At 46.4% G+C, this 26,558-nt stretch overlaps 1 protein-coding gene across 1 annotated transcript in view; it reads right to left on the bottom strand.

Annotated features, from left to right (window-relative positions):
* Positions 1–26,558, bottom strand: part of GABRA5 (gamma-aminobutyric acid type A receptor subunit alpha5) — a 349,153-nt gene that overhangs the window by 29,679 nt on the left and 292,916 nt on the right. Inside the window, exon 9 of the mRNA XM_069757828.1 lies at positions 22,722–22,933. Within this exon, the coding sequence (XP_069613929.1) occupies positions 22,722–22,933 (212 nt within the window). The remainder of the gene's footprint in view (positions 1–22,721; positions 22,934–26,558) is intronic.

Raw genomic sequence — 26,558 nt, 5'->3', positions numbered from 1 at the left:
CTCTAGCACTGTTATCCAGGGACCTAGTGTAATTCCACCCACAGCACCACATTCCCAGTCATCCTCACACTCCCAGCCTAGTCTACAGCCATCGGTAGTACAGGCATGGGAGAAAAGGCGGGCATTCTCAGCAAACCACCCCCGAGCACAGGCTCTGAATGCAGGCATTGCCAAACTTCTGTCGCTGGAAATGCTCTCATTCAGGCTGGTGGAGACTGACAGCTTCCGTGACTTGATGGCATTGGCAGTCCCACAGTACAAGGTGCCCAGCCGCTTTTACTTCAGCAGGCAAGTTGTCCCTGCCCTGCACAAGCATGTGGAGGGACACATAAAACACGCGCTACTGAACGCCGTCAGTAGCAAGGTCCACCTCACCACCGATGCGTGGACCAGTCAACATGGACAGGGGCGATACCTTTCCATCACTGCCCATTGGGTTAATGTTGTTGAGCCGGGTACAGACCGTGCGAGTGGCGCAGGACGTGTCCTTCCCACTCCAAGGATTGCAGGAATTCAGTCTGTACGCATTGACTCCTCCTCTTACACCAGTTCCTCAGATTCATCGCTGCAGGATCCGTCACAGTCCACCTCCACATGGACCCGTGAACGTTTACCTATGACCGACATGAGCACAGCCGTGGCCAAACGTCAGCAGGCCGTCTTGAAACTAGTTTCTTTGGGGAATCGAAGCCACACAGCGCAGGAGCTCTGGAATGCCCTAAAGCAGGAGAGTGATGTGTGGTTTGTGCCAGCGAATCTCCAGCCAGGCATGGTAGTGTGTGACAATGGCCGAAATCTGGTGGCAGCTTTAGGCCTTGGCAACCTCACTCACATCCCATGTCTGGCACATGTGCTCAATTTGGTTGTGCAGAGTTTTCTGAGGGACTAACCGGATCTTGATGCACTTCTGCACAAGGCCCACCTAGAGTGTGCTCACTTGCGGCGTTCCAGCTTGGCAAGATCCCGCATTGCTGCTCTGCAGCGTCGGTTTCGCCTTCCTGAACATCGCATCATATGTGACCTACCTACCAGGTGGAATTCCACGTTACATATGTTGGAGCGGTTGTGTGAGCAGCAGCAAGCAGTAATGGAGTACCAGCTGCATCAGGCGCAGAAAAGTCGCAGTCAGCGCCGCTCAGACTTCACAACCACAGAGTGGGCCACTATGAAGGACGTCTGCCAGGTTTTGCGTCCTTTCGATTATTCCACGCGGATGGCAAGTGCAGATGATGCACTAGTCAGCATGACTGTCCCCCTTATCTGCTTGCTTCAAGAAACCCTGCAAGGGATAAGGGATGATGTGGAAGAGGTGGAGGATGAGGAGTCACCTTTTCCATCAGCTTCTGGGCAGTCAGCGCCACGTGGTTCCTCACAAAGGGGTCGGCAGGGGACCCTTTGTGAGGAGGATGAGGAGTCAATGGACGAGGAAGAGCTACGTCCAGAGGAGGCAGTTACACCATTGTCCAGTGGTCAGTGTGTACAGCGAGGGTGGGGTGATGAAGAGCAGGCAGAGATCATGTCTCAAGCAGGGGACAGCGTTTCTGGGCCAGTTGGCAGTCTGCAGCACATGATTGATTTCATGTTGCAGTGCCTGAGAAACGACCGCCGCATCGACCACATTCTCAACGTGCCTGATTATTGGGTGTACGCCCTCCTCGATCCTCGCTACCGTGACAATGTCCAAAACCTCATCCCGGCGTTGACACGGGAGCGTAAAATGCGGGAGTACCACGACACACTGGTGAATTCCATCATCTTCCCCAGTCCAACTGAGAGGAGTGCTGCTAGTGCTTTATAAAGCAGCTCAGTGCGTCGAGGCAGTGGAGGAGGAGGCTCTGCACAAAGAGGGAGCAGAAGCAGTGTTTCTGCCCAAGGCAAGCCCAGTATGGCACAACTGTGGAAAACTTTTGTGTGCCGGCCCCAAATGTCTACACCATCACCGGCGGCTCCAGTCAGCAGGAGGCAACGGTTCCGTCAGATGGTGACAGACTACATGGCTTGCCCTCTTAGTGTACTCCCAGACGGCTCTTCCCTGTTCAAGTTTTGGGTCTCTAAGCTGGATACATGGCCAGAGCTAAGCCAGTATGCATTGGAGGTGCTGGCTTGCCCCGCGGCTAGTGTCTTATCGGAACGTGTCTTTAGTGCCGCAGGTGGTGTACTAACAGACCGTCGCATGCGACTATCCTCCGATAACGTTGACCGGCTTACTTTCCTGAAAATGAACCAGGCCTGGATCTCGCAGGAATTTGCCACTCCTCTGCCTGATTAAGTAATTGGGTGTCATCCAGGTCTCCTGATGTGTTCATCTTTCTACCACCTGAACTGCTATTCCTGGGCTCCAACACCGCCAGTTGCGGCTCAGAAGTGCAGGCTGCACAGTCAAAACATACGACCCAGTGTTATTGGGTTTCAGTAACGTCAGCTGATCCCCAGCTGTGTAGCCGGCAATGTGTCCTGCGACCGCCACGCTGGCACAACAACCTAAATGTAAGGGGACCTGTCCCCCCCCCTCGGCGTTTGTTACTGAAAGATCCATCTTGTGCAGCAGTAAGGTTGCACAAGGAAAAGGTAGCTCTTTTAGTTTAGCTCCTTGCACACGCAGAACTTAACACTTATAAAATGTGTTCACTGATACCGTTATACCGTCCCGGAGCTGGGACTTTCCTTCATAATGTGACGCAGCACAGGCGTCATTCCTACCCCCTTGGTGCCATGCGCTGCCTCCTCAGCGTTGTTTTAAGCTGTCACGGAGCCTGCGCTGTTCTGTTATCCCTTGGCCATGGCCAGTTTGCGCTGTCTGTCTTCTGACATAATTTGGTGTCAGGATGGCTGCGCCTGTGCGCCCGCGCTGCCCGAGAACCCGCCTCGCAGTGTCTTCTGATTGAATCACACTGCGAGCCTGGGATCCATGGGCATGCGCAGTGCATATCTTCACCTCAGGCTCTCGCCCATCTCCCTCCGCCTTCTTTAGACTGTGCGCCGTCAGCTGATCCCTAATAGCATGCCACGGCCGTGACGCCGCACAGTCGGAAGAAGAGGGAAGGAGGGGAGTGAGAGTCGAGGATATGCACTGTGCATGCCCATGGATCCAAGGCCCGCAGTGGGATTACATTAGACGACACTGCGAGGTGAGATCTGGAGCAGCGTGGACGCACAGGCACTGACAGCCTGACACCAAATTATGTCAGAAGACAGGCAGCGCTAATTGGGCATGGCCAAGGGATAACAGAACAGCGCAGGCTCCGTGACAGCTTAAAACAACGCTGAGGAGGCAGCGCAAGGCACCAAGGGGATAGGAATGACAGCTGTGCTGCGTCCCATTACGAAGGAAATTCCCACCTCCGGGACGGTTTTACGGTATTACGTGACACATTTTTTGTGTTTACTTCTGTGTTTGCAAGGAGCATAATTAAAAGAGCAACCTTTTCCTTTTGCATCCTTAGTGCTGCACAAGATGGCTCTTTCAGCTACAAACGTCTTGGGGGGGGGGGGTTAAAGGTTCCCTTTCAACTTGCTCCAATCAGGCTTCGGCCTACACTCTGTTCCTCTGCTCCTCCTGCTGTCCCTGGGCTCTAACACCGCCAGTTGGTGCCTGGAAGTGCTGTCTGCACAGTCAACAGTCGCTCCTCTGTTATTGGGGTTCAGTAACGTCATCTGATCCCCAGCTGTGTGTGCGGCAATACCTCCAATCTGCTCCTCCTGCTGTCCCTGGGCTCTAACACCGCCAGTTGGTGCCTGGAAGTGCTGTCTGCACAGTCAACAGTCGCTCCTCTGTTATTGGGGTTCAGTAACGTCAGCTGATCCCCAGCTGTGTGTGTGGGAATACCTCCAATCTGCTCCTCCTGCTGTCCCTGGGCTCTAACACCGCCAGTTGGTGCCTGGAAGTGCTGTCTGCACAGTCAACAGTCGCTCCTCTGTTATTGGGGTTCAGTAATGTCAGCTGATCCCCAGCTGTGTATCCGGCAACGTGTCATGCAACCGCCACGCTGGCACAACTAACATGTAAGGGGACCTGTCCCCCCCCCAGGCGTTTGTTACTGAAAGAGCCACCTTGTGCAGCACTAATACTGCACAAGGAAAAGGTCGCTCTTGAAATTATGCTCCTTGGAAACGCTGAACTACACACTCATGTAATGTGTCCACTCACACCGTCCAACCGTCCCGAAGGTGGGACTTTCCTTTGTAATGTGACGCAGCACAGCCGTCATTCCTACCCCCTTGGCACCGTGCGCTGCCTCATTAGCGTTGTTTGATTCCGTCATGGACCCTGCGCTGTTATGTTATCCCTTGGCCATGCACAGTTTGCGCTGCCCGTCCTCTGACATCATTTGTTGTCGTCCTGGCTGCGCTTGTGCATCCACGCTGCCCAAAATGCCACCTCGCAGTGTCGTCTAATGTGATCCCACAGTGGGCCTGGTATCCATGGCCATGCGCAGTGCATATACTTGCATCTCACTCCCCTTCTTCACGCTTCTTCAGACTAGGCGGCGTCAGCTGATCCCTAATAGCATGCCACGGCCGTGATGCCGCACAGTCTGAAGAAGCAGGAAGGAGGTGAGTGAGAGGCGATGATATGCACTGCGCATGCCCATGGATCCCTGGCCCGCAGTGGGATTACATTAGATGACACTGCGAGGTTGTATCTCGGGCAGCTTTGACGCACAGGCACTGCCAGCCTGACACCTAAATGATGTCAGAAGACGGGCACCGCTAACTGTGCATGGCCAAGGGATAAAATTACAGCGCGGGCTCCGTGACAGAACCAAACAACGTTGAGGAGGTGGCGCACGGCACCAAGGGGGTTGGAATGACGGCTGTGCTGTGTCACATTACAAAGGAAAGTCCCACTTCCGTGACGGTTTGACGGTGTGAGGGGACACATTATATGAGTGTGTACTTCAGCGTTTGCAAGGAGCATAATTTTAGGAGCCACCATTTTCCATGTGCAGTATTACTGCTGTACAAGATGGCTCTTTCAGCAACAAATGCCTGGGGGGGGGGTTTAAAGGTTCCCTTTCAACTTGCAGCACTGCAGGCTTCGGCCTACACTCTGCTCCTCATTGATTCCCTGGGTTTCAACACTGTCAGTTGCCACCTGGAAGTGTTGTCTACACAGAAAAAACACAAGCTGATGTGTCAGTGGGGTTCAGCACCGCCAGCTGTTCCCCTGCTGTGTAGTCGGCAACGTGTCCAGCACAAGCCACGCTGGCACAACCGAACAAAAGCTGCCACCAGTGCAGGCTTCGGCCTACACTCTGCTGCTCTCCTCCTCCTGCTGACCCTGGGCTCTAACACCACCAGTTTTTGCCCTGAACTGCTAGCTGCACAGAGAAAATCACCAGCTAATGTGTTAGTGGGGTTCAGCACCGCCAGCTGTTCCCCTGCTGTGTAGCCGGCAACGTGACCTGCAAACGCCACGCAGGCAAATGAACTGAAATTAAAGGGACCCTGCCACCCACCCCAAGGTGTTTCTATGTATAACAGCCACCTTGTACAGCAGTACTGCTGCATTTGTACAAGGAGGCAACCTTTTTCTCGTTGCCCACGGTGAATTAAACACGCACTAAATGTGTCTCATTGAGACCATTCCACTGTCCCTGAGGTGTGACTTTCCTTTCTAATGATACGCAGCACCACCCTTGATAGCGCTGCCCTTCTTTCGACATCATTGGTTGGCTGCCTGTGCCTGTGCGTCCGCCCTGCCCGACACAATCCCCCTCGTTGTCTCCTATATTTTCGCTGCGAGGGTGTGATTGATGGGCATGTGCAGTGCATATGTTTGCCAGTGTTCACTCATCTCCTTCCGCCTTCTTCAGACTGGGCGGCCTCATGGCCGCGGCATGCGATAAGGGATCAGATGAGGCCGCCCAGTCTGAAGCAGGTGTAAGGACATGTGTGAGCGGCAAACATATTTACTGCACAAGGCCATGAATCCCAGCCATGCAGTGTGAATTTTTGAAAACACACTGTGGGTCTGGGATTCATGTCCATCGCTCACCGCAACGGCCGACATGAAATGAGGTCAGAAGACAGGCAGCACTAACAGCGCATGGCCAAGGGATAACAAGAGCGCAGACTCCTGTACAGCAAATAACAACGGTCAGGAAGCTGCGCCCATGCACCAAGGTGTTATTTGGGACACCTGTGCTGCGTCTCCTTAAAAAGACAAATCACGCCTCCACTACAGTTTGACTGTAGAATGGGCTAAATTGTGTACGTCTTTCATTCAGCGTGTGCAAGTAGACAAATTAATATAGCAACCTTTCACTTGTGCAGCATTAATGCTGCACAAGGTGTGGCTCTTGTACTTTGTAACACCTGAGGGGGGGTTAAAGGTAACCTTTAAAATTGGTTCAACTTGGCTTCGGCCTACACTCTGCTCCTCTCCTACTCCTGCTGACCCTGGGCTCTAACACCGCCAGTTTTTGCCTGGAAGTGCTAGCTGCACAGAGAAAAACACCCGCCAATGTGTCAGTGGGGTTCAGCACCGCCAGCTGTTCCCCTGCTGTGTAGTCGGCAACTTGTCCAGCACAAGCCACGCTGGCACAACAGAACAAAAGCTGCCACCAGTGCAGGCTTCGGCCTACACTCTGCTCCTCTCCTCCTCCTGCTGACCCTGGACTCTAACACCGCTAGTTTTGGGCCCGGAAGTGCTAGCTGCACAGAGAAAAACACCCGCCAATGTGTCAGTGGGGTTCAGCAATGCCAGCTGTTCCCCTGCTGTGTAGCCGGCAACGTGACCTGCAAACGCCACACAGGCACATGAACTGAAATTGAAGGGAGCCTGCCACCCACCCCCAAGGTGTTTCTATGTATAACAGCCACCTTGTACAGCAGTACTGCTGCATTTGTACAAGGTGGCTGTCTTTTTTTCCTTGCCCACGTGGAACTCAACACGTACAAAATGTGTCTCATTGAGACCATTCCACTGTCCCTGAGGTGTGACTTTCCTTTCTAATGTTACGCAGCACCCCCCTTGGTAGCGCTTCCCGTCTTCTGACATCATTGGTTGACTGGCTGCGCCTGTGCGTCCGCCCTGCTCGACACAACGCCCCTTGGTGTCTTACTGATTTTGACAGCGAGGGTGTGATTGATGGGCATGTGCAGTGCATATGTTCGCCTGTCTTCACTAATTTCCTTCCGCCTTCTTCAGACTGGGCGGCCTCATGGCCAAGGCATGCGATAAGGGATCAGCTGAGGCCGCCCAGTCTAAAGCAGGTGTAAGGACATGTGTGAGCGACGAGCATATTTACTGCACAAGGCCATGAATCCCATCCCCGCAGTGTGATTTTTTGAAAACACACTGTGTGTCTGGGATTCATGTCCATCGCTAACCGCACCGGCCAACATGAAATGAGGTCATAAGACGGGCAGCGCTAACAGGGCATTGCCAAGGGATAACACAAGAGCGCAGACTCCTGTACAGCAAATAACAACGCTCAGGAAGCAGCGTCAAGCACCAAGGCGTTATTTGGGACACCTGTGCTGCGTCTCCTTAAAAATACAAGTCACGCCACCACTATAGTTTGACTGTAGAATGGGCTAAATTGTGTACGTCTTTCATTCAGCGTGTGCAAGTAGACAAATTAATAGAGCAACCTTTCACTTGTGCAGCATTAATGCTGCACAAGGTGTGGCTCTTATACTTTGTAACACCTGAGGGGGGTTAAAGGTTACCTTTGAAATTGGTTCAACTAGGCTTCGGCCTACACTCTGCTCCTCTCCTCCTCCTGCTGACCCTGGGCTCAAACACCGCCAGTTTTTGCCCGGAACTGCTAGCTGCACAGAGAAAAACACCCGCCAATGTGTCAGTGGGGTTCAGCACCGACAGCTGTTCCCCTGCTGTGTAGTCGGCAACGTGTCCAGCACAAGCCACGCTGGCACAACAGAACAAAAGCTGCCACCAGTGCAGGCTTCGGCCTACACTCTTCTTCTCTCCTCCTCCTGCTGACCCTGGGCTCTAACACCGCTAGTTTTGGGCCCGGAAGTGCTAGCTGCACAGAGAAAAACACCCGCCAATGTGTCAGTGGGGTTCAGCAACGCCAGCTGTTCCCCTGCTGTGTAGTCGGCAACGTGTCCAGCACAAGCCACGCTGGCACAACAGAACAAAAGCTGCCACCAGTGCAGGCTTCGGCCTACACTCTGCTCCTCTCCTCCTCCTGCTGACCCTGGCCACTAACACCGCTTGTTTTGGGCCCGGAAGTGCTAGCTGCACAGAGAAAAACACTCGCCAATGTGTCAGTGGGGTTCAGCACCGCCAGCTGGTCCCCTGCTGTGTAGCCGGCAACGTGACCTGCAAACGCCACGCAGGCACATGAACTGAAATTGAAGGGAGACTGCCCCCCACCCCAAGGTGTTTCTATGTATAACAGCCACCTTGTACAGCAGTACTGCTGCATTTGTACAAGGTGGCTGAGTTTTTCTCCTTGCCCACGTGGAACTCAACACGTTAAAAATGTGTCTCTTTGAGACCATTACACTGTCCCTGAGGTGTGACTTTCCTTTCTAATGATACGTAGCACCCCCCTTGGTAGCGCTTCCCGTCTTTTGACATCATTGGTTAGCTGGCTGCGCCTGTGCGTCCGCCCTGCTAGAAACAACGCCCCTCGGTGTCTTATTTATGTTGTCAGTGAGGGTGTGGTTTATGGGCACGAGCAGTGCATATGTTCGCCTGTCGTCACTCATCTCCTTCCGCCTTCTTCAGACTGTGCGGCCTCATGGCCGCGGCATGCGAAAAGGGATCAGCAGAGGCCGCCCAGTCTGAAGCAGGTGTAAGGACCTGTGTGAGCGGCGAAAATATTTACTGCTCAAGGCCACGTATCCCAGCACCGCAGTGTGACTTTATGAAAAGGCACTGTGGGTCCTGCTTACCCTTTGCTCCAACACCGCTAGTTGGGGCTGTAGGAAGACAATCTTTAATAGGCAACGCATCCTGGTTCCAGCACCGTCAGCTGTTTCCGGGTAGTGTCAAGCTCACTGAGACGCCTATGCTTGCCCCGTCGTGTTGCGGTCGGGTTAGCCAACTCCAGGGTGCCTCCAGTTTAGGAGCTTCCTATGTGGGCTGCGTGAATTGGTAGTCAAGGCTGGTTCTGTAGTGCCAGTAGGTCAAGCTCCCCCTGTAGGACTGTTGGGGTTTGGTAACTGTGGCTGCCTCGCGGCCTAGCTGTTCTCTCCTCTCCTGTGGGCCTTCGGGTCCACCACCTGGTTCCAGCACCGTCAGCTGGTTCTCGGCAGTGTCTTTTGCTCTTGTACCTTCTGCTCCCCATCCTGGTTCCAGTACCGTCAGCTGGTTCCGGGCAGAGCCTTTGGCTTAGGTACCTCCTTCTGGGTATCCAAGTTCCACCAACGTCAGGTGGTCCTTGGTAGTGCTTTCAGGCACGGGTACCTCCTGCTTAGTAACCTGGTTCCAGCACCGTCAGCTGGTTCTCGGCAGTGTCTTTTGCTCTTGTACCTTCTGCTCCCCATCCTAGTTCCAGTACCGTCAGCTGGTTCCGGGCAGAGCCTTTGGCTTAGGTGCCTCCTCTGGGTATACGAGTTCCGCCAACGTCAGGCGGTCCTTGGTAGTGCTTTTTAGCACGGGTACCTCCTGCTTAGTAACCGGGTTCCAGTAACGTCAGCTGGTCCTCGGTAGTTCCATAGGCTCTTGAACCTTCGGGTAGCCATCCGAGTTCCAGTTCCATCAGCTGGTTCTTGGCAGTTTCTCAGCCTTCTTGTACCTTCTGCTACATTTCCAAGTTGAAGACCCTAAAGTCGACGACCTGAAAGACCACTCCGATGACGACGACGACGGCGGAGATGACGACGGCGGAGACGACGACGGCGGAGACGACGACCCTGGAGACGACGACCCTGGAGACGACGACATGGAAGACCGAGAAGCAGAAGAACAAGAGGCTGCAGAACAAAGAGCAGAAGAACATTAAGCATAACACTTAATATCAGAGCAAAAGATATTATCTAAATTATATGCAGAAGAAGACTAAGCAGTGTATGGGGGTGAGTCCGTTCCTCCTCGTGGTGCCCCTGGATAAAGCCTGATGCTGCAGGCCAAACTGAACGCGGACAAATGTAACTTTTGTGACTGGCAGAACGGAAGGTGTAATCTTCAAACTTTTATAGATAACAACTACAGGAATGCCTGTCACAAATGAGAATATGATGAAGAAGTAGAATAGGAAGAATAATAATAGTTGAATAAAATTAATATGAAGAATGTAATCAAAAAAATAAAATAGGTAGAAGATGAAGAAGAAGATGAATAAGGTGAAGAAGTTGATGTCAAAGACGCTGATGATGAAGAAGATGAAAGTGTGGGAAAGTAAAAAAAAAAGAAGGGGAAGGGCGTGGAATAGTGAAACATCAATATCTGACAAAATAAAAATAAAAATTACATAGTCAATATCTTTGTCACTCCGAACGTCTTTAAAAAAAAAATGCTATTCTGTTTGATTGGGCTAAACCTCTATGACTTTAATGTCTCCGCCACCTCCCCAAATACATCCTGCATTATTCTTAGTTGTTTTCCTTCATGTAGAATGAACCTACAAGGAAAGAAAGGGTTTATTTTAATTCCGATATTTTGGTCCCATTGACTTGCATTGGGATCGGGTATCGGTATCGGCGATATCCGATATTTTTTGAATATCGGCCGATCCAATCCGATCCAATCCGATACCGATACTTTCCGATATCGGAAGGTATCGCTCAACACTATTTAACAACACTAGAAAAATTAGCGATGAAGCGACGGTAAAAATTGGCAAAGCCCAGGAACTTCTGTAGGCTCTTCACAGATGTCGGCTGAGTCCAATCATAAATGGCCTGAACTTTAACAGGGTCCATCTCGATAGTAGAAGGGGAAAAAATGAAACCCAAAAATGAAACCTTCTGAACCCCAAAGAGACATTTCGACCCCTTCACAAACAAGGAATTCGCACGAAGGACCTGGAACACCATTCTGACCTGCTTCACATGAGACTCCCAATCATCCGAAAAGACCAAAATATCATTATTATTATTATTATTATTATTTATTGATATAGCACCATTGATTCCATGGTGCTGTACATCATCCAAATATACAATCATGAATCTATCCAGGTACTCTCGGAAGATGTCATGCATAAAGGACTGAAACACAGATGGAGCATTAGAAAGCCCGAATGGCATAACCAGGTACTCAAAATGGCCCTCGGGCGTATTAAATGCTGTTTTCCATTCATCGCCCTGTTTAATTCGCACAAGATTATACGCCCCTCGAAGATCTATCTTGGTGAACCAACTAGCCCCCTTAATCCAAGCAAACAAATCAGACAGCAGCGGGAAAGGGTACTGAAATTTGACTGTGATCTTATTAAGAAGGCGGTAATCAATACAAGGTCTCAAAGAGCCATCCTTCTTGGCCACAAAAAAGAACCCTGCTCCCAACGGTGATGATGACGGGCGAATATGACCTTTCTCCAAGGATTCCTTTATATAACTCCGCATAGCGGCGTGCTCTGGCACAGATACAGTTAGGTCCATATATATTTGGACAGAGACAACATTTTTCTAATTTTGGTTATAGACTTTTCCACTATGAATTTTAAACAAAACAATTCAGATGCAGTTGAAGTTGAGACTTTCAGCTTTCATTTGAGGGTATCCACATTAAAATTGGATGAAGGGTTTAGGAGTTTCAGCTCCTTAACATGTGCCGCCCTGTTTTTAAAGGGACCCAAAGTAATTGGACAGATTCAATAATTTTAAATAAAATGTTCATTTTTAGTACCTGGTTGAAAACCCTTTGTTGGCATTGACTGCCTGAAGTCTTGAACTCATGGACATCACCAGATGCTGTGTTTCCTCCTTTTTGGTGCTCTGTTAGGCCTTCACTGCGGTGGTTTTCAGTTGCTGTTTGTTTGTGGGCCTTTCTGTCTGAAGTTTAGTCTTTAACAAGTGAAATCCATGCTCAATTGGGTTGAGATCAGGTGACTGACTTGGCCATTCAAGAATATTCCACTTCTTTGCTTTAATAAACTCCTGGGTTGCTTTGGCTTTATGTTTTGGGTCATTGTCCATCTGTAGTATGAAATGACGACCAATCAGTTTTGCTGCATTTGGCTGGATCTGAGCACACAGCATGGCTCTGAATACCACAGAATTCATTCACCTGCTTCTGTCCTGTGTCACATCATCAATAAACACTAGTGTCCTAGTGCCACTGGCAGCCATGCATGCCCAAGCAATCACACTGCCTCCTCCGTGTTTTACAGATGATGTGGTATGCTTTGGATCATGAGCTGTACCACGCCTTCACCATACTTTTATCTGTCCATCATTCTGGTAGAGGTTGATCTTGGTTTCATCTGTCCAAAGAATGTTCTTCCAGAACTGTGCTGGCTGTTTTAGATGTTTTTTAGCAAATTCCAGTCCAGCCTTTTTATCCTTGATGCTTATGAGTGGCTTGCACCGTGCAGTGAACCCTCTGTATTTACTTTCCTGCAGTCTTCGCTTTATGGTAGATTTGGATATTGATAGGCCTACCTCCTGGAGAGTGTTGTTCACTTGGTTGGCTGTTGTGAAGGGGTTTCTCTTCACCATGGAGATAATTCTGCGATCATCCACCACTGTTGTCTTCCGTGGGCACCCAGGTCTTTTTGCATTTATGAGTTCACCAGTGCTTTCTTTCTTTCTCAGGATGTACCAAACTGTAGATTTTGCCACTCCTAATATTTTAGCAAATTCTCGGATGGGTTTTTCTGTTTTCACAGCTTAAGGATGGCTTGTTTCACCTGCATGGAGAGCTCCTTTGACCGCATGTTTACTTCACAGCAAAACCTTCCAAATGCAAGCACCACACCTCAAATCAACTCCAGGCCTTTTATCTGCTTAATTGAGAATGACATAACGAAGGGATTGCCCACACCTGTCCATGAAATAGCCTTGGAGTCAATTGTCCAATTAGTTTTGGTTCCTTTTAAAAACAGGGTGGCACATGTTAAGGAGCTGAAACTAATAAACCCTTCATCCAATTTTAATGTGGATACTCTCAAATGAAAGCTGAAAGTCTGAACTTCAACTGCATCTGAATTGTTTTGTTTGAAATTCATTGTGGTAATGTCTATAACCAAAATTAGAAAAATGTTGTCTCTGTCCAAATATATATGGACCTAACTGTAAATTAAACAGTCGGCCCTTAGGAAACTTACTACCAGAAATCAAATTAATAGCACAATCGCAATCCCTATGAGGAGGTAAGGCACCGGATTTGGGCTCTTCAAATACATCCCGGTAATCTGACAAAAACTCAGGGACTTCAGAAGGAGTGGAAGGCGAAATTGACAGCAATGGAACATCACCATGTACCCCCTAACAACCCCAGCCGGACACAGACATAGATTTCCAATCCAATACTGGATTATGGACCTGTAGCCATGGCAACCCCAAAACGACCACATCATGCAGATTATGCAACACCAAAAAGCGAATATCCTCCTGATGTGCAGGAGCCATGCACATGGTCAATTGGGTCCAGTATTGAGGCTTATTCTTGGCCAAAGGCGTAGCATCAATTCCTCTCAATGGAATAGGATACTGCAAGGGCTCCAAGAAAAAACCACAGCGCCTGGCAAACTCCAAGTCCATCAAATTCAGGGCAGCGCCTGAATCCACAAATGCCATAACAGAATAGGACGACAGAGAGCAAATCAGAGTAACGGACAAAAGAAATTTAGACTGTACCGTACCAATGGTGGCAGACCTAGCGAACCGCTTAGTGCACTTAGGACAATCGGAGATAGCATGAGTGAAATCACCACAGTAAAAACACAGCCCATTCCGAAGTCTGTGTTCTTGCCGTTCCGCTCTGGTCAAAGTCCTATCACATTGCATAGGCTCAGGCCTATGCTCAGATAATACCGCCAAATGGTGCACAGCTTTGCGCTCACGCAAGCGCCGATCGATCTGAATGGCCAAGGACATAGACTCATTCAGACCAGCAGGCGTGGGAATTCCCACCATGACATCCTTAAGGGCTTCAGAAAGACCCTTTCTGAAAATTGCCGCCAGGGCACACTCATTCCACTGAGTAAGCACAGACCACTTTCTAAACTTCTGACAGTACACCTCCGCTTCATCCTGACCCTGACACAAAGCCAGCAAGATTTTCTCTGCCTGATCCACTGAATTTGGTTCATCATAAAGCAATCCAAGCGCCAGAAAAAACGCATTAACATCACGCAATGCAGGATCTCCTGGCGCAAGGGAAAATGCCCAGTCTTGAGGGTCACCACGCAACAAAGAAATAATGATTTTTACTTGCTGAACGGGGTCACCAGAGGAGCGGGGTTTCAAAGCTAGAAACAGTTTACAATTATTTTTGAAATTCAGGAATTTAGATCTATCCCCAGAAAACAAATCAGGAATTGGAATTCTAGGCTCTAACATCGGATTCTGAACCACAAAATCTTGAATGTTTTGTACCCTTGCCGTGAGATAATCCACACAAGAGGACAGACCCTGAATGTCCATATCTACACCTATGTTCTGAACCAACCAGAGGTTAAGGGGAAAAGAAAGACAAAAAACACTGCAGAGAAAAAAAAATGGTCTCAGAACTTCTCTTATCCCTCTATTGAGATGCATTAATACTTTGGGCCAGCTGTACTGTTATGGACCTGGTGGTTAAGAGCACCCGGAACGACCTGATGGTTAAACTCACACAGGACAAGCTCTGGGAAGTGGGAACTCTGCTGACCGCAACCCCTAATCCTATCACACAACTAGAAATAGCCGTGGAGCGTACCTAACAAGACCTAGACGCCTCTTCACAGCCTAAGAGCTAACTAGCCCTAAAGATAGAAAATAAAGCCTACCTTGCCTCAGAGAAATTCCCCAAAGGAAAAGGCAGCCCCCCACATATATGGACTGTGAGTTAAGATGAAAGTCACAAACACAGAGATGAAACAGGTTTCAGCAAAGGGAGGCCAGACTTACTAAACAGACTGAGGATAGAAAAGGTATCTTTGCGGTCAGCACAAAAAACTACAAAAAACCACGCAGAGTGTGCAAAAAGACCTCCGCACCGACTCACGGTGCGGAGGTGCCACTCTGCATCCCAGAGCTTCCAGCTAGCAAGACAAAATAATGATAGCCAACTGGACAAGGAAACAGTGAACAAATAATTAACTAGCAGGGCCTTAGCTTCTGCTGGAGTAGACAGGTCACCAGAAAGATCCAAGAGCGAACTGAACCAGTACAAGAACATTGACAGCTGGCATGGAGTAACGATCTGAGTGGAGTTAAATAGAACAGCCAGCCAAAGAATAAACTACGTCACCTGTGGAAGGAACCTCAGAAGCAGCAGCTCCACTCACAGCCACCAGAGGGAGTCCATGGACAGAACTCGCCGAAGTACCATTCATGACCACAGGAGGGAGTTCGAAAACAGAATTCACAAAAGCTACTGCAACAGCATGGAGCCAGAAGACCATAGGGTCTTATTTTTCCTTCTCTGACGCTAAGATAAAGCACTTCTCCTTCATTTTAATGGTGGTTATTTCTTCTGGCAAAACAGGGATTAACAGGGATTAATTGACCAAATTGGAAATCTCTGAGCTCACAGCTGAACACTATTAGCCACTCCTTTCCACTTTATAATCTCAGTTCTGTTGCTAATCCTTGTCAGAGCTAGCATTCGCTGCATGGCTTCGGGAGGGAGAGGTGTTCATATGAAAAGGAGTGTTGGAGGAGATATTTGTGACTGTTGGGTTTCTAAGTATGGTAATTCCCTATCCATCTCTATTTTGGTCTCTTCCCCTACCTCCATGTCCCGATTCATTCCTCTGTTATATGTGAGTAAGTATTTTGCATGCCTGGAGTTTTCTGTTAACTCTTGTTTGTGCTGCCTTGTTTGTCGAGTTGGTGTACTACGGTGCACAATAATGCCACATCTCCCTGGGTGGAGGAAGAGAACAGATGACTGACACAGGAGATAAGGCAAGGGTGAAGGCCCCGGCATCTTCACCTTCAGAAGTATCCTGGGAAATACTGCAATCTAGGGTGCCCCTACTGTTTGGAGCAGGGAAAGAGCCCCTGGTCCTGGGTCACCCGACAGCTTCATCTTGACATCACCAGCATCTTTCCTGATTCTTCAGTGCCATTTAACTATTGGTTGCTCAAGCTGCACACTTGGCCCAACCTCTTTTTTGTATGACTTGCAGGTGTGGCCATGCCATGCCGCAAGTGTGTTGTCTGAGAAGGTTTTTAGTTTGACCCGTGCAACCATAACGGATAAGTGCACACGACTGTCAAAGAAAAATGCAGACAGGCTGACTCTTCTAAAATTGAACAAGGGCTGGATTTCCTATGATTTATAAATGCAGCCCAAATGTTTGTTTTTTTTAAGTTGTCTCAACGTCCATGCCTTACCATCCAAACCCATTTTATTAATGAAATTACGTCCTCCTTCATCTTCTGCAACAAGTACTTAGTGGTCATCTATGTATACCCCACATGGGTAGTGTTTTTTAATTTTTGGAAACCTTTATACATGGTGAAGCTTGTACTCTCCTTCTCTATCTATTGTAATAACTGCAAAATGTACTGTGAGATCACCATCACTGTCTCTTTCAGCATGTATGATACAGACTAGTGATGAGCGAATATACTCGTTACTCGAGATTCCTCGAGCATGCTCGGGAGTCCTCCGAGTATCTTTTAGGGCTTGGAGATTTCGTTTTTCTTGCCGCAGCTGAATGATTTACATTTGTTAGCCAGCCTGGTTGCTAGGGAATCCACTCCTGACTACAAGACTTCTCCCGTGCTGCGCCAATCCTCTGGAATGCTCTACCCCAAGAAATTAGGACCATCCACAATTTGCATAGTTTTAGGCGCTCCCTCAAAACACATTTGTTCAGAGCGGCCGATCATGTTCCCTAATCAGTTATTTTGTTTGTGTGTAGCCCATTCACTAGTTCCATCTATCCCCCACTCCCTGAAGATGGCTGGACCATCATTGTAAATACATCATTGTAAATACACACCTGTACATTGTATCTCCCTCACCTCATTGTAGATTGTAAGCTCTCATGAGCAGGGTCGTCTTGTGTTGTTTTAATGATTGTATTGTTAACATTGTTACTTATGACTGTTGTGATTGAAATTGTAAAACTGTAAAGCGCTGCAGAATATGTTGGCGCTATATAAATAAAGATTATTATTATAATTAATGGCTGTGTACCTTACTCAGTGCAGGATTAGAACAGGCTGCTTTGCAAGTGACAGGTAATGGGGAGGTTTATTATGAGCAGGTCAGATATTATGGAGGATGTTGTTCTGTCATGCCCTGTAAAGACACTAAAGCCTCATTCAGACATCCAATTCTTTCTTGTACAAGAAAATTGGACCAATATTCCGATCAAATTCTGATCAGAGTTTGATCAGAGTGTGGTCTGAGTCTAGTCTGATCCTCTTGCACGTGAGGAAATTTAAAAAAATCTCTTACTTGTTCATTCTGAGAGTCTGTAAAAATAGGACCAAACTTGGATGTCATCCGAGTGCAGTTCGATTTTTTTCATAGACCCATTGACTTGCATTGCCGATTTTGATCCCACCGTCAGATGAAAATTGGACATGTCTCAAATATTTTTTGCAGACCACTAGGTCCAAGGAACAATACAGACATCAGTTTTTCAAGTACAGAATGCCATCTGTTTTTTTCACCTATAGCACTCATACCTATGACAGCTTATGGGGCTGTTTACATGTCAGATTTTTTTTCTCGGATTGGGTGGTCCATGCAGAATCATGAAGACATATCCAATATTGATCGTAGTGTCAGATGCAAGTCTATGTGCCAGAAACAGAAGCATGCAGACGCAATGAATGTACTACACATTTTTCACTGACTGATAGACTGAAGGTGGAGAAACTTTTTTTTCTTATGAGTGAAAAAAACTAATGAAACTGACCAAACTCTAAGCAATATCTGATGACACTCTGATGAAAATCAGATGAAACTGATAAAATTACTGATGAAACATGGTCCATTTTTCTTGTATGTAAAAAAACCTGATGTCTGAATGACACCTAACTCTGCAGTGGGTTTCACTATGAACCTTAAAGGGGTTCTCCGGAATATCCCTGTACCCCAGCTGAATTTAATTTAAAAAATACAGACTGTTCTTTACTCACAATCCTGGTCAGTGGTGTATCTACGGGGGCAGCTGGGTCATGTGCCCCAGGCACAGCCAGCAGGGGGGAGCAGTCAGGCCGTCTTCCAGCTTCCTGCCCGTGCTTCCTCTCACACAGGCAGCACCACTGGATGACGTCATCATTCAGCAGCTGGCTGTGTCAGAGGAAGGGAGATGGAGATGCTGCGGTAGAGCATGTGGAGAGGTGAGAGGGTGTGTAGATGTGTGTGTGTGTGTGTGTGTGTGTGTAGAGGTGAGAGGTGCTGTGTGTGTGTTGTGTGTGTGCGTGCATGTGTAGTGCTGCAGGGGAATTTGCAGAGAGGTAAATGGTGCTGTGTGTGTCTGTATGTGTTTGTAGGGGAGCAGAGGGCAATGATGGGGCTGATGGCTAGAGGGCAATGATGGGGATGGTGGGGTAGGAGGAAATAATGGATGTGGTGGAAAGGGCAATGATGGGTGGGTGGAGGAAATGATGGAGGTGGTGGAATGGGCAATTATGGTAGTGGGGGAGAAGGCAATGGTGGAGGTGGTGGAATTGGCAATGATGGTGGTGGGGGAGAATGCAATGATGGTGGTGGGGGAAGAGGAAATGATGGAGGTGGTGGAAATGGCAATAATGGGTGGGGGAGGGGGAGGAAATGATGGAGTGGTAGAATGGACAAGAATAGTGGTGGTGGAAAGGACAATGATGATGGTGGAGGGGGAAAATGATGAAGGTGGTGGAAAGGGCAAGGATGATGGTGGTGGAAAGAACGATGATGGTGGTGGAAAGGGCAATGATGGGGATGGTGGGGTAGGAGAAAATGATGGATGTTGTGGAAAGGGCAATGATGGGGATGGTGGGGGAGGAGGAAATGATGGAGGTGGGAAGATGGCAATGATGGTGGTAGTGGAAATGACAATGATGGGAGTGGTGGGGAAGGATGCCATGATGGGGTTGGTGGAGGAGAAGGCTGTGATGGAGGTGATGGAAAGGGCAAAAGACCTCCTCTTTCTTCCCCACTATCCCGAAGAATGTAAGTCTGCAAGGACAGGGTCCTCTCCACTCTGTACCAGTCTATAACCCTGTATGTAACCCCTTTTCACATGTACAGCACCATGGAATTAATGGTGCTATATAAATAAATAATAATAAATAATAATAATAAATAATAAGGGTGATTGAGAGGGCAATGATGGTGTGGTAGGGGAGAAAAGCAATGATGGAGGTGGTGGACAGACAATGATGGGGTGGTGGGGGAAAAATCTATGATGGAGGTGGTGGAAAGCAATGATGGGGTGATGGGGGAGAATGCAATGGTGGTGGTAGAAAGTACAATGATGATGGTGGTGAAAAGGGCAATAATGGTGGTGGTGGGGAAGGAAGAAATGATGGAGGTTGTGGAATGGGCAATTATATGGGGTAGGGGAGAAAGCTATGGTAGTGGTGGTGGAGAAGGCAATGATAGAGGTGGTGAAGAGAGAAATGATGGAGTGGGGTAGAGGACAATAATGGGATGTGGGAGGAGGAGGACAATGAGGGGTGTTGGGGATTGGGATGGGAGGAAGGGGGACTTATAACGGACTTAGGAACTGGGGAGGAAGACATTATTATCGTTTATTATGTCTAGCACAGTCCCTTAGTATAGAGTGTACGTACTTATAATGTATAACACAGTCCCTTGATATATAGTGTACTCACTTATATATAGCACAGTCCCTTAGTATATAGTTTACTCACTAATTCTATATAACACCATCCTTAGTTACATAGTTTCCTCTTTTAATATGTATAACATCATCCCCTATTACCGACCATTCTCTCTAGTTATATATGGTGCTGTCCCTTATTATACTATATAGCTTCCACTGCTGTTATGTACAGTGCTGTCTCTTACAGGGGGATTTATAATGTGTGGGGACAATTTGAGTGAGGATAGGGGGATTTATTATGTGTGGGGTGAGATTTGGAGTGGGGCTGGGGGATTTTATGCGTGTGGGGAGATTTGGAGTGGAGATGGGGTTATTTATTGTGTGTGTGGAGATTTGGAGTGGGGATGGGGGATTTAATGTGTGGGGGAGATTTCAGGACACAAAATGAAGAGCAAAGGGGGAGATGGGGGGCATATATGAGGCAACAGTAAAGGGAAATGGGGGGCTTGTGTGCGGAAACAGTACCGGTGAATTGGGGGCATGTATGAGGAAGCAATTCTGGGGAATTGGGGGCATGTATGAGGAAACAGTATGGGGGAATGGAGGACATGTATGAGAAAACATTATTGGGGAGTGGGGGGCATATATGAGGAAACAGCATGGGGGACGGGTGCAGACAGTATGGGGAGTGAACAGGGAAATGTATGAGGACACAGTATGAGTAGCAATGTGAAAAATGTATGTGGACAGAGTACGGGGAGTGAGGGTGATGGGATGTGGCCAGACACAGTGTGGGGAGTCAAGTGAGCAGGCAGTAGTGGGGGCGTAGCATGGAGGGACATTGTAAAGTCACAGCCAGGAGGGGACAGAATACCAAGGAGGTTGAGTGTGATGAGAGAGAACAGTATAAATACTGGGCCCTATAGGGGGGACACAGTATGAGAGGACAGTGTGAAGAGGGGGCTGTATGGAAAGGAGAGGTCAGTGTGAAGAGCATGTACCATAAGAGGGACAGTGTGGGGGTCATATTTTGTGCAGACAATCAATATAGTGAGGGGCAATTTTTTATAAAGAAGCATTTTAATGACACTTCTATCTTTAAGGGCATCATGTGGAGATTTTCTGCAAAAGAGCGGAGAAGATGGAAGTCTGCAGAGACGGCTGTGGATGAGAAAACTCATCATGGGGTCTGCACAAGATGAAGAAAAGAAGGAGAACGACTCCAGAGAAGACGTCATCTATAATGTAACTGGATGTAAATGTTAAGTGTGATACTAACTATTTCTTATGTTTTTATTTATGTTAGGAGCATTAAAGGGCATGTCCAGGTTTGTATTGAGTTATTCATTGTGATGGCAGACTTCTGAATTCTCACAGTGCGCACTGCACACTGTCAGGATTCTCTCGTGCCAGTGATTTACATACATACTGTCATGTGCTGACTAGACATGTGTGGCCTCACTGAATGAAAATGAACTGAGCGAGGCCGGGCACGTCTAGTCGGAATGTAGTCAGAGGTATACAAATCACATGCTTGTGCTGACATGACCGTCCACAGGCAAGGGAGAATCCTAAAAGTGTGCAGTGCATTAGTTGTGGGAATTCAGAAGCCTGCAATGTCAGGACTCAGCTCTGCAGGTTCCAGTAGTCATCACATTAACACTTCACTCATATGCAACTTTCATACTTATGATCCTGTGACGATGAGCTTCTCTACCTGCTTCTCTGTTTTTCCCTGATCATTGAGAGCATTAGGGAGAGCGGCTCATCGGTACACTACTAAGTGTGCAAATCGCATATGTCCTTGGGGGGGCGCCAAAATGAATTCTTGTCCCCGGTGCCAGAAACCCTAGATACCCCTCTGATCTCTTTTTCTAGTTCTGAGTCACGGCTCCTGATGTTTGCTATTGTCATTGCTGAAAACGTCACATGAGCTCAGATGAGTAGATGGCATGAGTCGTTGAGCTAATTGGCACACTGCTGACAATGTGATAACAATGCTACAGACAATAACAGACACAATGAGCAAAAGCGAGACTCAGAGCTGGACAAAGAGGGCGAGTAAAGCTCAGTTTGTTTGCTTTTTCTAAAAAAAAAAATGTTTGCTTGGGGATAGGAGTTTTCTGTATGCTGAAAACCACCTTAAATGTGAAATAACTGCATATCTCATATTTCTACATTCTTATTTTTGTCTTTTATGATAAAAGTTCCATTAGGAAATGTGAAATAAAATGAATAAAAACTTTGTAAGCATGAAGCAAATGTACAGATTTCAGCAACAAAGTGTATTTTAAGTATAAATATTATACCTTTAAGTAAAGCAATTTAAGAGTCAAATATAGAAAAATTAGAAGCTACAGGTTGTTTTTTTAATAAAAATAATTCAAACAATTGTTGCCTAGGTACAGCAATGGGTATTAAAAGCCTGATGGCAATCAGAGAGTGCAGACAACAATGAAACGTTATATATAGATCTTACTCTTTTCTAGTGTTTCCCCCCTCCCTTTCACATATACAGAACACAGAATGTGAGAAATAAAATAGATCTCAAAAGTTTTAACTTTATTTTAGCATTTTATGCACCTGCTTTTATAATACTGCTTAAAAATGAGTGCATGAAACACTAGGGAACCATCCACCTGGTGCAGAATTATTAATGATATGTTCTATGCAGCAGTTCAGCTAATATGTATTCTTCCAATATTTTCTCTGCTTTCTGAAGCTGTTCTGTTTTTATAAAGTAACTCTCTAATTTGTTGTTATCAACATCATTTTTATGAATAAAATATAAGAACTTGACCTTTTTACAAATGTTCTAGTATCACATTATCTAGTTCATATATTCCCCAAAGTAATTCTTAAATATCTGACGATAAAGAGATATTCAGGTTTTTAAAATTTAAGTCAAAGAAGCACCTTTATTTTTGCCTCCTCGAGAGCTTTCTTTCCATCCCAGGCCCAGCTTCTTTTGGTAAAGTAGTTGACAGTCGCAAATTCAATGAGTGCTGAAAACACAAAGGCATAGCACACAGCTATAAACCAGTCCATAGCAGTGGCATAAGCAACCTTTGGTAGCGAGTTCCGAGCACTTATACTTAGTGTTGTCATGGTTAGCACTGTTGTAACACCTGTGAATAAAAAGTAGCACATTTCAGTTTATCATTTTTGAAACGTCTAAATTCCAATTTATGTAATATCAATGTAAAGTAACACTGAAAACAAGAAGTTAATACTAAGTGTAATAAGTAATATAAACAAAATACAGCATATACTGTAAGAAACAAACACATAAAAATAATAATAAATATTTAAAACATTTTATACAGGTTTGAAGAGAACCCAACTTGAGTCTATCTTTCACAGAAGCTTTCCTTATATCAACACTCCAACACAGATAAGTAACTGATGTAATATACAGTAAGTAAACTAAGGGATTCATTTCAATACAGCATTGTTCTCCAACTAGTAGTTTGAAAGTTGAATGTCGATCTTGCTTTTGAAAAAGGCATAGTATAGCTTGATTGATCAACATTCTCAATTTGCAATTGGCTCGCTGGCTATCAGTGGCCTGTCAATTAAGCTACAATTTGCTCATGATAAAATTAAATAGAAGAAGTGCTGGGCAGTAATATGACCCAGCTGGAGGAACATATGTAGCCAATGTGCCACCTAACAGAAAAGGAGACATTAGGAGAAATGTTAAGAGTAGCATGGTGGTAAGCAAGACATTCTTGTAATGTCATTATCTCCTTTGCTTCTGCTGTCTAAGGCTACGTTCACATTAGCGGTCCGCTAATGTGCGTCGCTGTTGCGTCGGCGACGCAGCGGCGACGCGCCCCTATGTTTAACATAGGGGACGTGTGCGTTTTTTTGGTTGCGTTTTTCGACACGTGCGTCGTTTCCGATGCTAGCGTCGGACGCAAGAAAATGCAACAAGTTGCATTTTTCGTGCGTCCGATTTTCGTCAAAAAACGACGCACGCGTCGCAAAACGCAGCGTTTTAGCGCGCGTTTTTTGTGCATCGAGCGTTGCGTCGCCGTTGCGTCACCGACGCACCGGCGCGCAACGCTAATGTGAACGTAGCCTAAGAGCCACACCAAAGCATAAGCAAAGGAGTATGAAACATGTAACATATACTGTACCGACATTTGTCATTTGTAGATGTAGATTATTTCATTAAAAACAGTTATATACAGTGATGTACAGTTGTTACTATAAGTGTGGTGCTTGTTTTTTTATAGAAAGTTCAATGTTTGTTTCTTCCACATTCATTTAGTATTTCTCAGATAAATTACACCATTCTACAGTGAAATTGGTTCAGATATCAAAACAATTGAACGCAACTAATTTTCTGGTGCTGAAAACGAATATGATGCTTAACCCCTTTTTAACCGAAGGTGGTTTGCACATGACCAGGCCAATTTTTACAATTCTGAACACTGCCACTTTATGAGTTAATAACTCTAGAACGTTTCAACAGATACCACTGATTCTGAGAACGTTTTTTCCTGAAATATTGTACTTCATGATAGTGAAAACATTTCTTTGGTATGACTTGATGACTTGTGTTTATTTGTGAAAAAATGGAAATTTGGTGAAAATTTGGAAAATTTCACAATTTCCCGACCTTGAATTTTCATGCCCTTAACCCCTTTACCCCCAAGGGTGGTTTGCACGTCAATGACCAGGCCAATTTTTACAATTCTGACCACTGTCCCTTTACGAGATTATAACTCTGGAACGCTTCAACGGATCCCAGTGATTCTGACAATGTTTTCTTGTGACATATTGTACTTCATGATAGTGGTAAAATTTCTTTGATAGTACCTGCGTTTATTTGTGAAAAAAATGGAAATTTGGCAAAAGTTTTGAAAATTTAGCAATTTTCAAACTTTGAATTTTTATGCAATAAAATCACAGAGATATGTCACACAAAATACTTAATAAGTAACATTTCCCACATGTCTCCTTTACATCAGCATAATTTTGGAACCAAATTTTTTTTTGTTAGGGAGTTATAAGGGTTAAAATTTGACCAGCAATTTCTCATTTTTACAACACCATTTTTTTTTTAGGGACCACATCTCATTTGAAGTCATTTTGAGGGGTCTATATGATAGAAAATACCCAAGTGTGATACCATTATAAAAACTGCACCCCTCAAGGTGCTCAAAACCACATTCAAGAAGTTTATTAACCCTTCAGGTGTTTAATAGGAATTTTTGGAATGTTTAAATAAAAATGAACATTTAACTTTTTTTCACAAAAAATGTACTTCAGCTCCAATTTGTTTTATTTTACCAAGGGTAACAGGAGAAAATGGACCCAAAAAGTTGTTGTCCAATTTGTCCTGAGTACGCTGATACCCCATATGTGGCAGTAAACCACTGTTTGGGCGCATGGGAGAGCTCGGAAGGGAAGGAGCGCCGTTTGACTTTTCAATGCAAAATTGACAGGAATTGAGATGGGACGCCATGTTGCGTTTGGAGAGCCACTGATGTGCCTAAACATTGAAACCCCCCACAAGTGACACCATTTTGGAAAGTAGACCCCCTAAGGAACTTATCTGGATGTGTGGTGAGCACTTTGACCCACCAAGTGCTTCACAGAAGTTTATAATGCAGAACCGTAAAAATAAAAAATCATATTTTTTCACAAAAATTATATTTTTGCCCCCAATTTTTTATTTTTCCAAGGGTAAGAGAAGAAATTGGACCTCAAAAGTTGTTGTCCAATTTGTCCTGAGTACGCTGATACCCCATATGTGGCAGTAAACCACTGTTTGGGCGCATGGGAGAGCTCGGAAGGGAAAGAGCGCCGTTTGACTTTTCAATGCAAAATTGACAGAAATTGAGATGGGACGCCATGTTGCGTTTGGAGAGCCACTGATGTGCCTAAACATTGAAACCCCCCACAAGTGACACCATTTTGGAAAGTAGACCCCCTAAGGAACTTATCTGGATGTGTGGTGAGCACTTTGACCCACCAAGGGCTTCACAGAAGTTTATAATGCAGAGCCATAAAAATAAAACAAACATTTTTTCCAACAAAAATTATTTTTTAGCCCCCAGTTTTGTATTTTCCCTAGGGTAACAGGAGAAATTGGACCCCAAAAGTTGTTGTCCAATTTGTCCTGAGTACGCTGATACCCCATATGTGGGGGGGGAACCACCGTTTGGGTGCATGGGAGGGCTCGGAAGGGAAGGAGCGCCATTTGGAATGCAGACTTAGATGGAATGGTCTGCAGGCGTCACATTGCGTTTGCAGAGCCCCTAATGTACATAAACAGTAGAAACCCCCCACAAGTGACACCATTTTGGAAAGTAGACCCTCTAAGGAACTCATCTTGATGTGTTGTGAGAGCTTTGAACCCCCAAGTATTTCACTACAGTTTATAACGCAGAGCTGTGCAAATAAAAAATATTTTTTTTTCCACAAAAATTATATTTTAGCCCCCAGTTTTGTATTTTTCCAAGGTTAGCAGGAGAAATTGGACCCTAAATGTTGCTGTCCAATTTGTCCTGAGTACGCTGATACCCGATATGTGGGGGGGTACCACCGTTTGGGCGCATGGGAGGGCTCGGAAGGGAAAGGAGCATCATTTGGAATGCAGACTTAGATGGAATGGTCTGCAGGCGTCACATTGCGTTTGCAGAGCCCCTAATGTACCTAAACAGTAGAAACCCCAAACAAGTGACCCCATATTGGAAACTAGCCCCTCAATGAACTTATCTAGATGTGTTGTGAGAACTT

This window comes from Ranitomeya imitator, chromosome 3 (assembly GCF_032444005.1).
Source record: "Ranitomeya imitator isolate aRanImi1 chromosome 3, aRanImi1.pri, whole genome shotgun sequence".
Lineage (NCBI taxonomy): Eukaryota > Metazoa > Chordata > Amphibia > Anura > Dendrobatidae > Ranitomeya > Ranitomeya imitator.
This window is presented reverse-complemented; position numbering and strand designations above follow the sequence as displayed.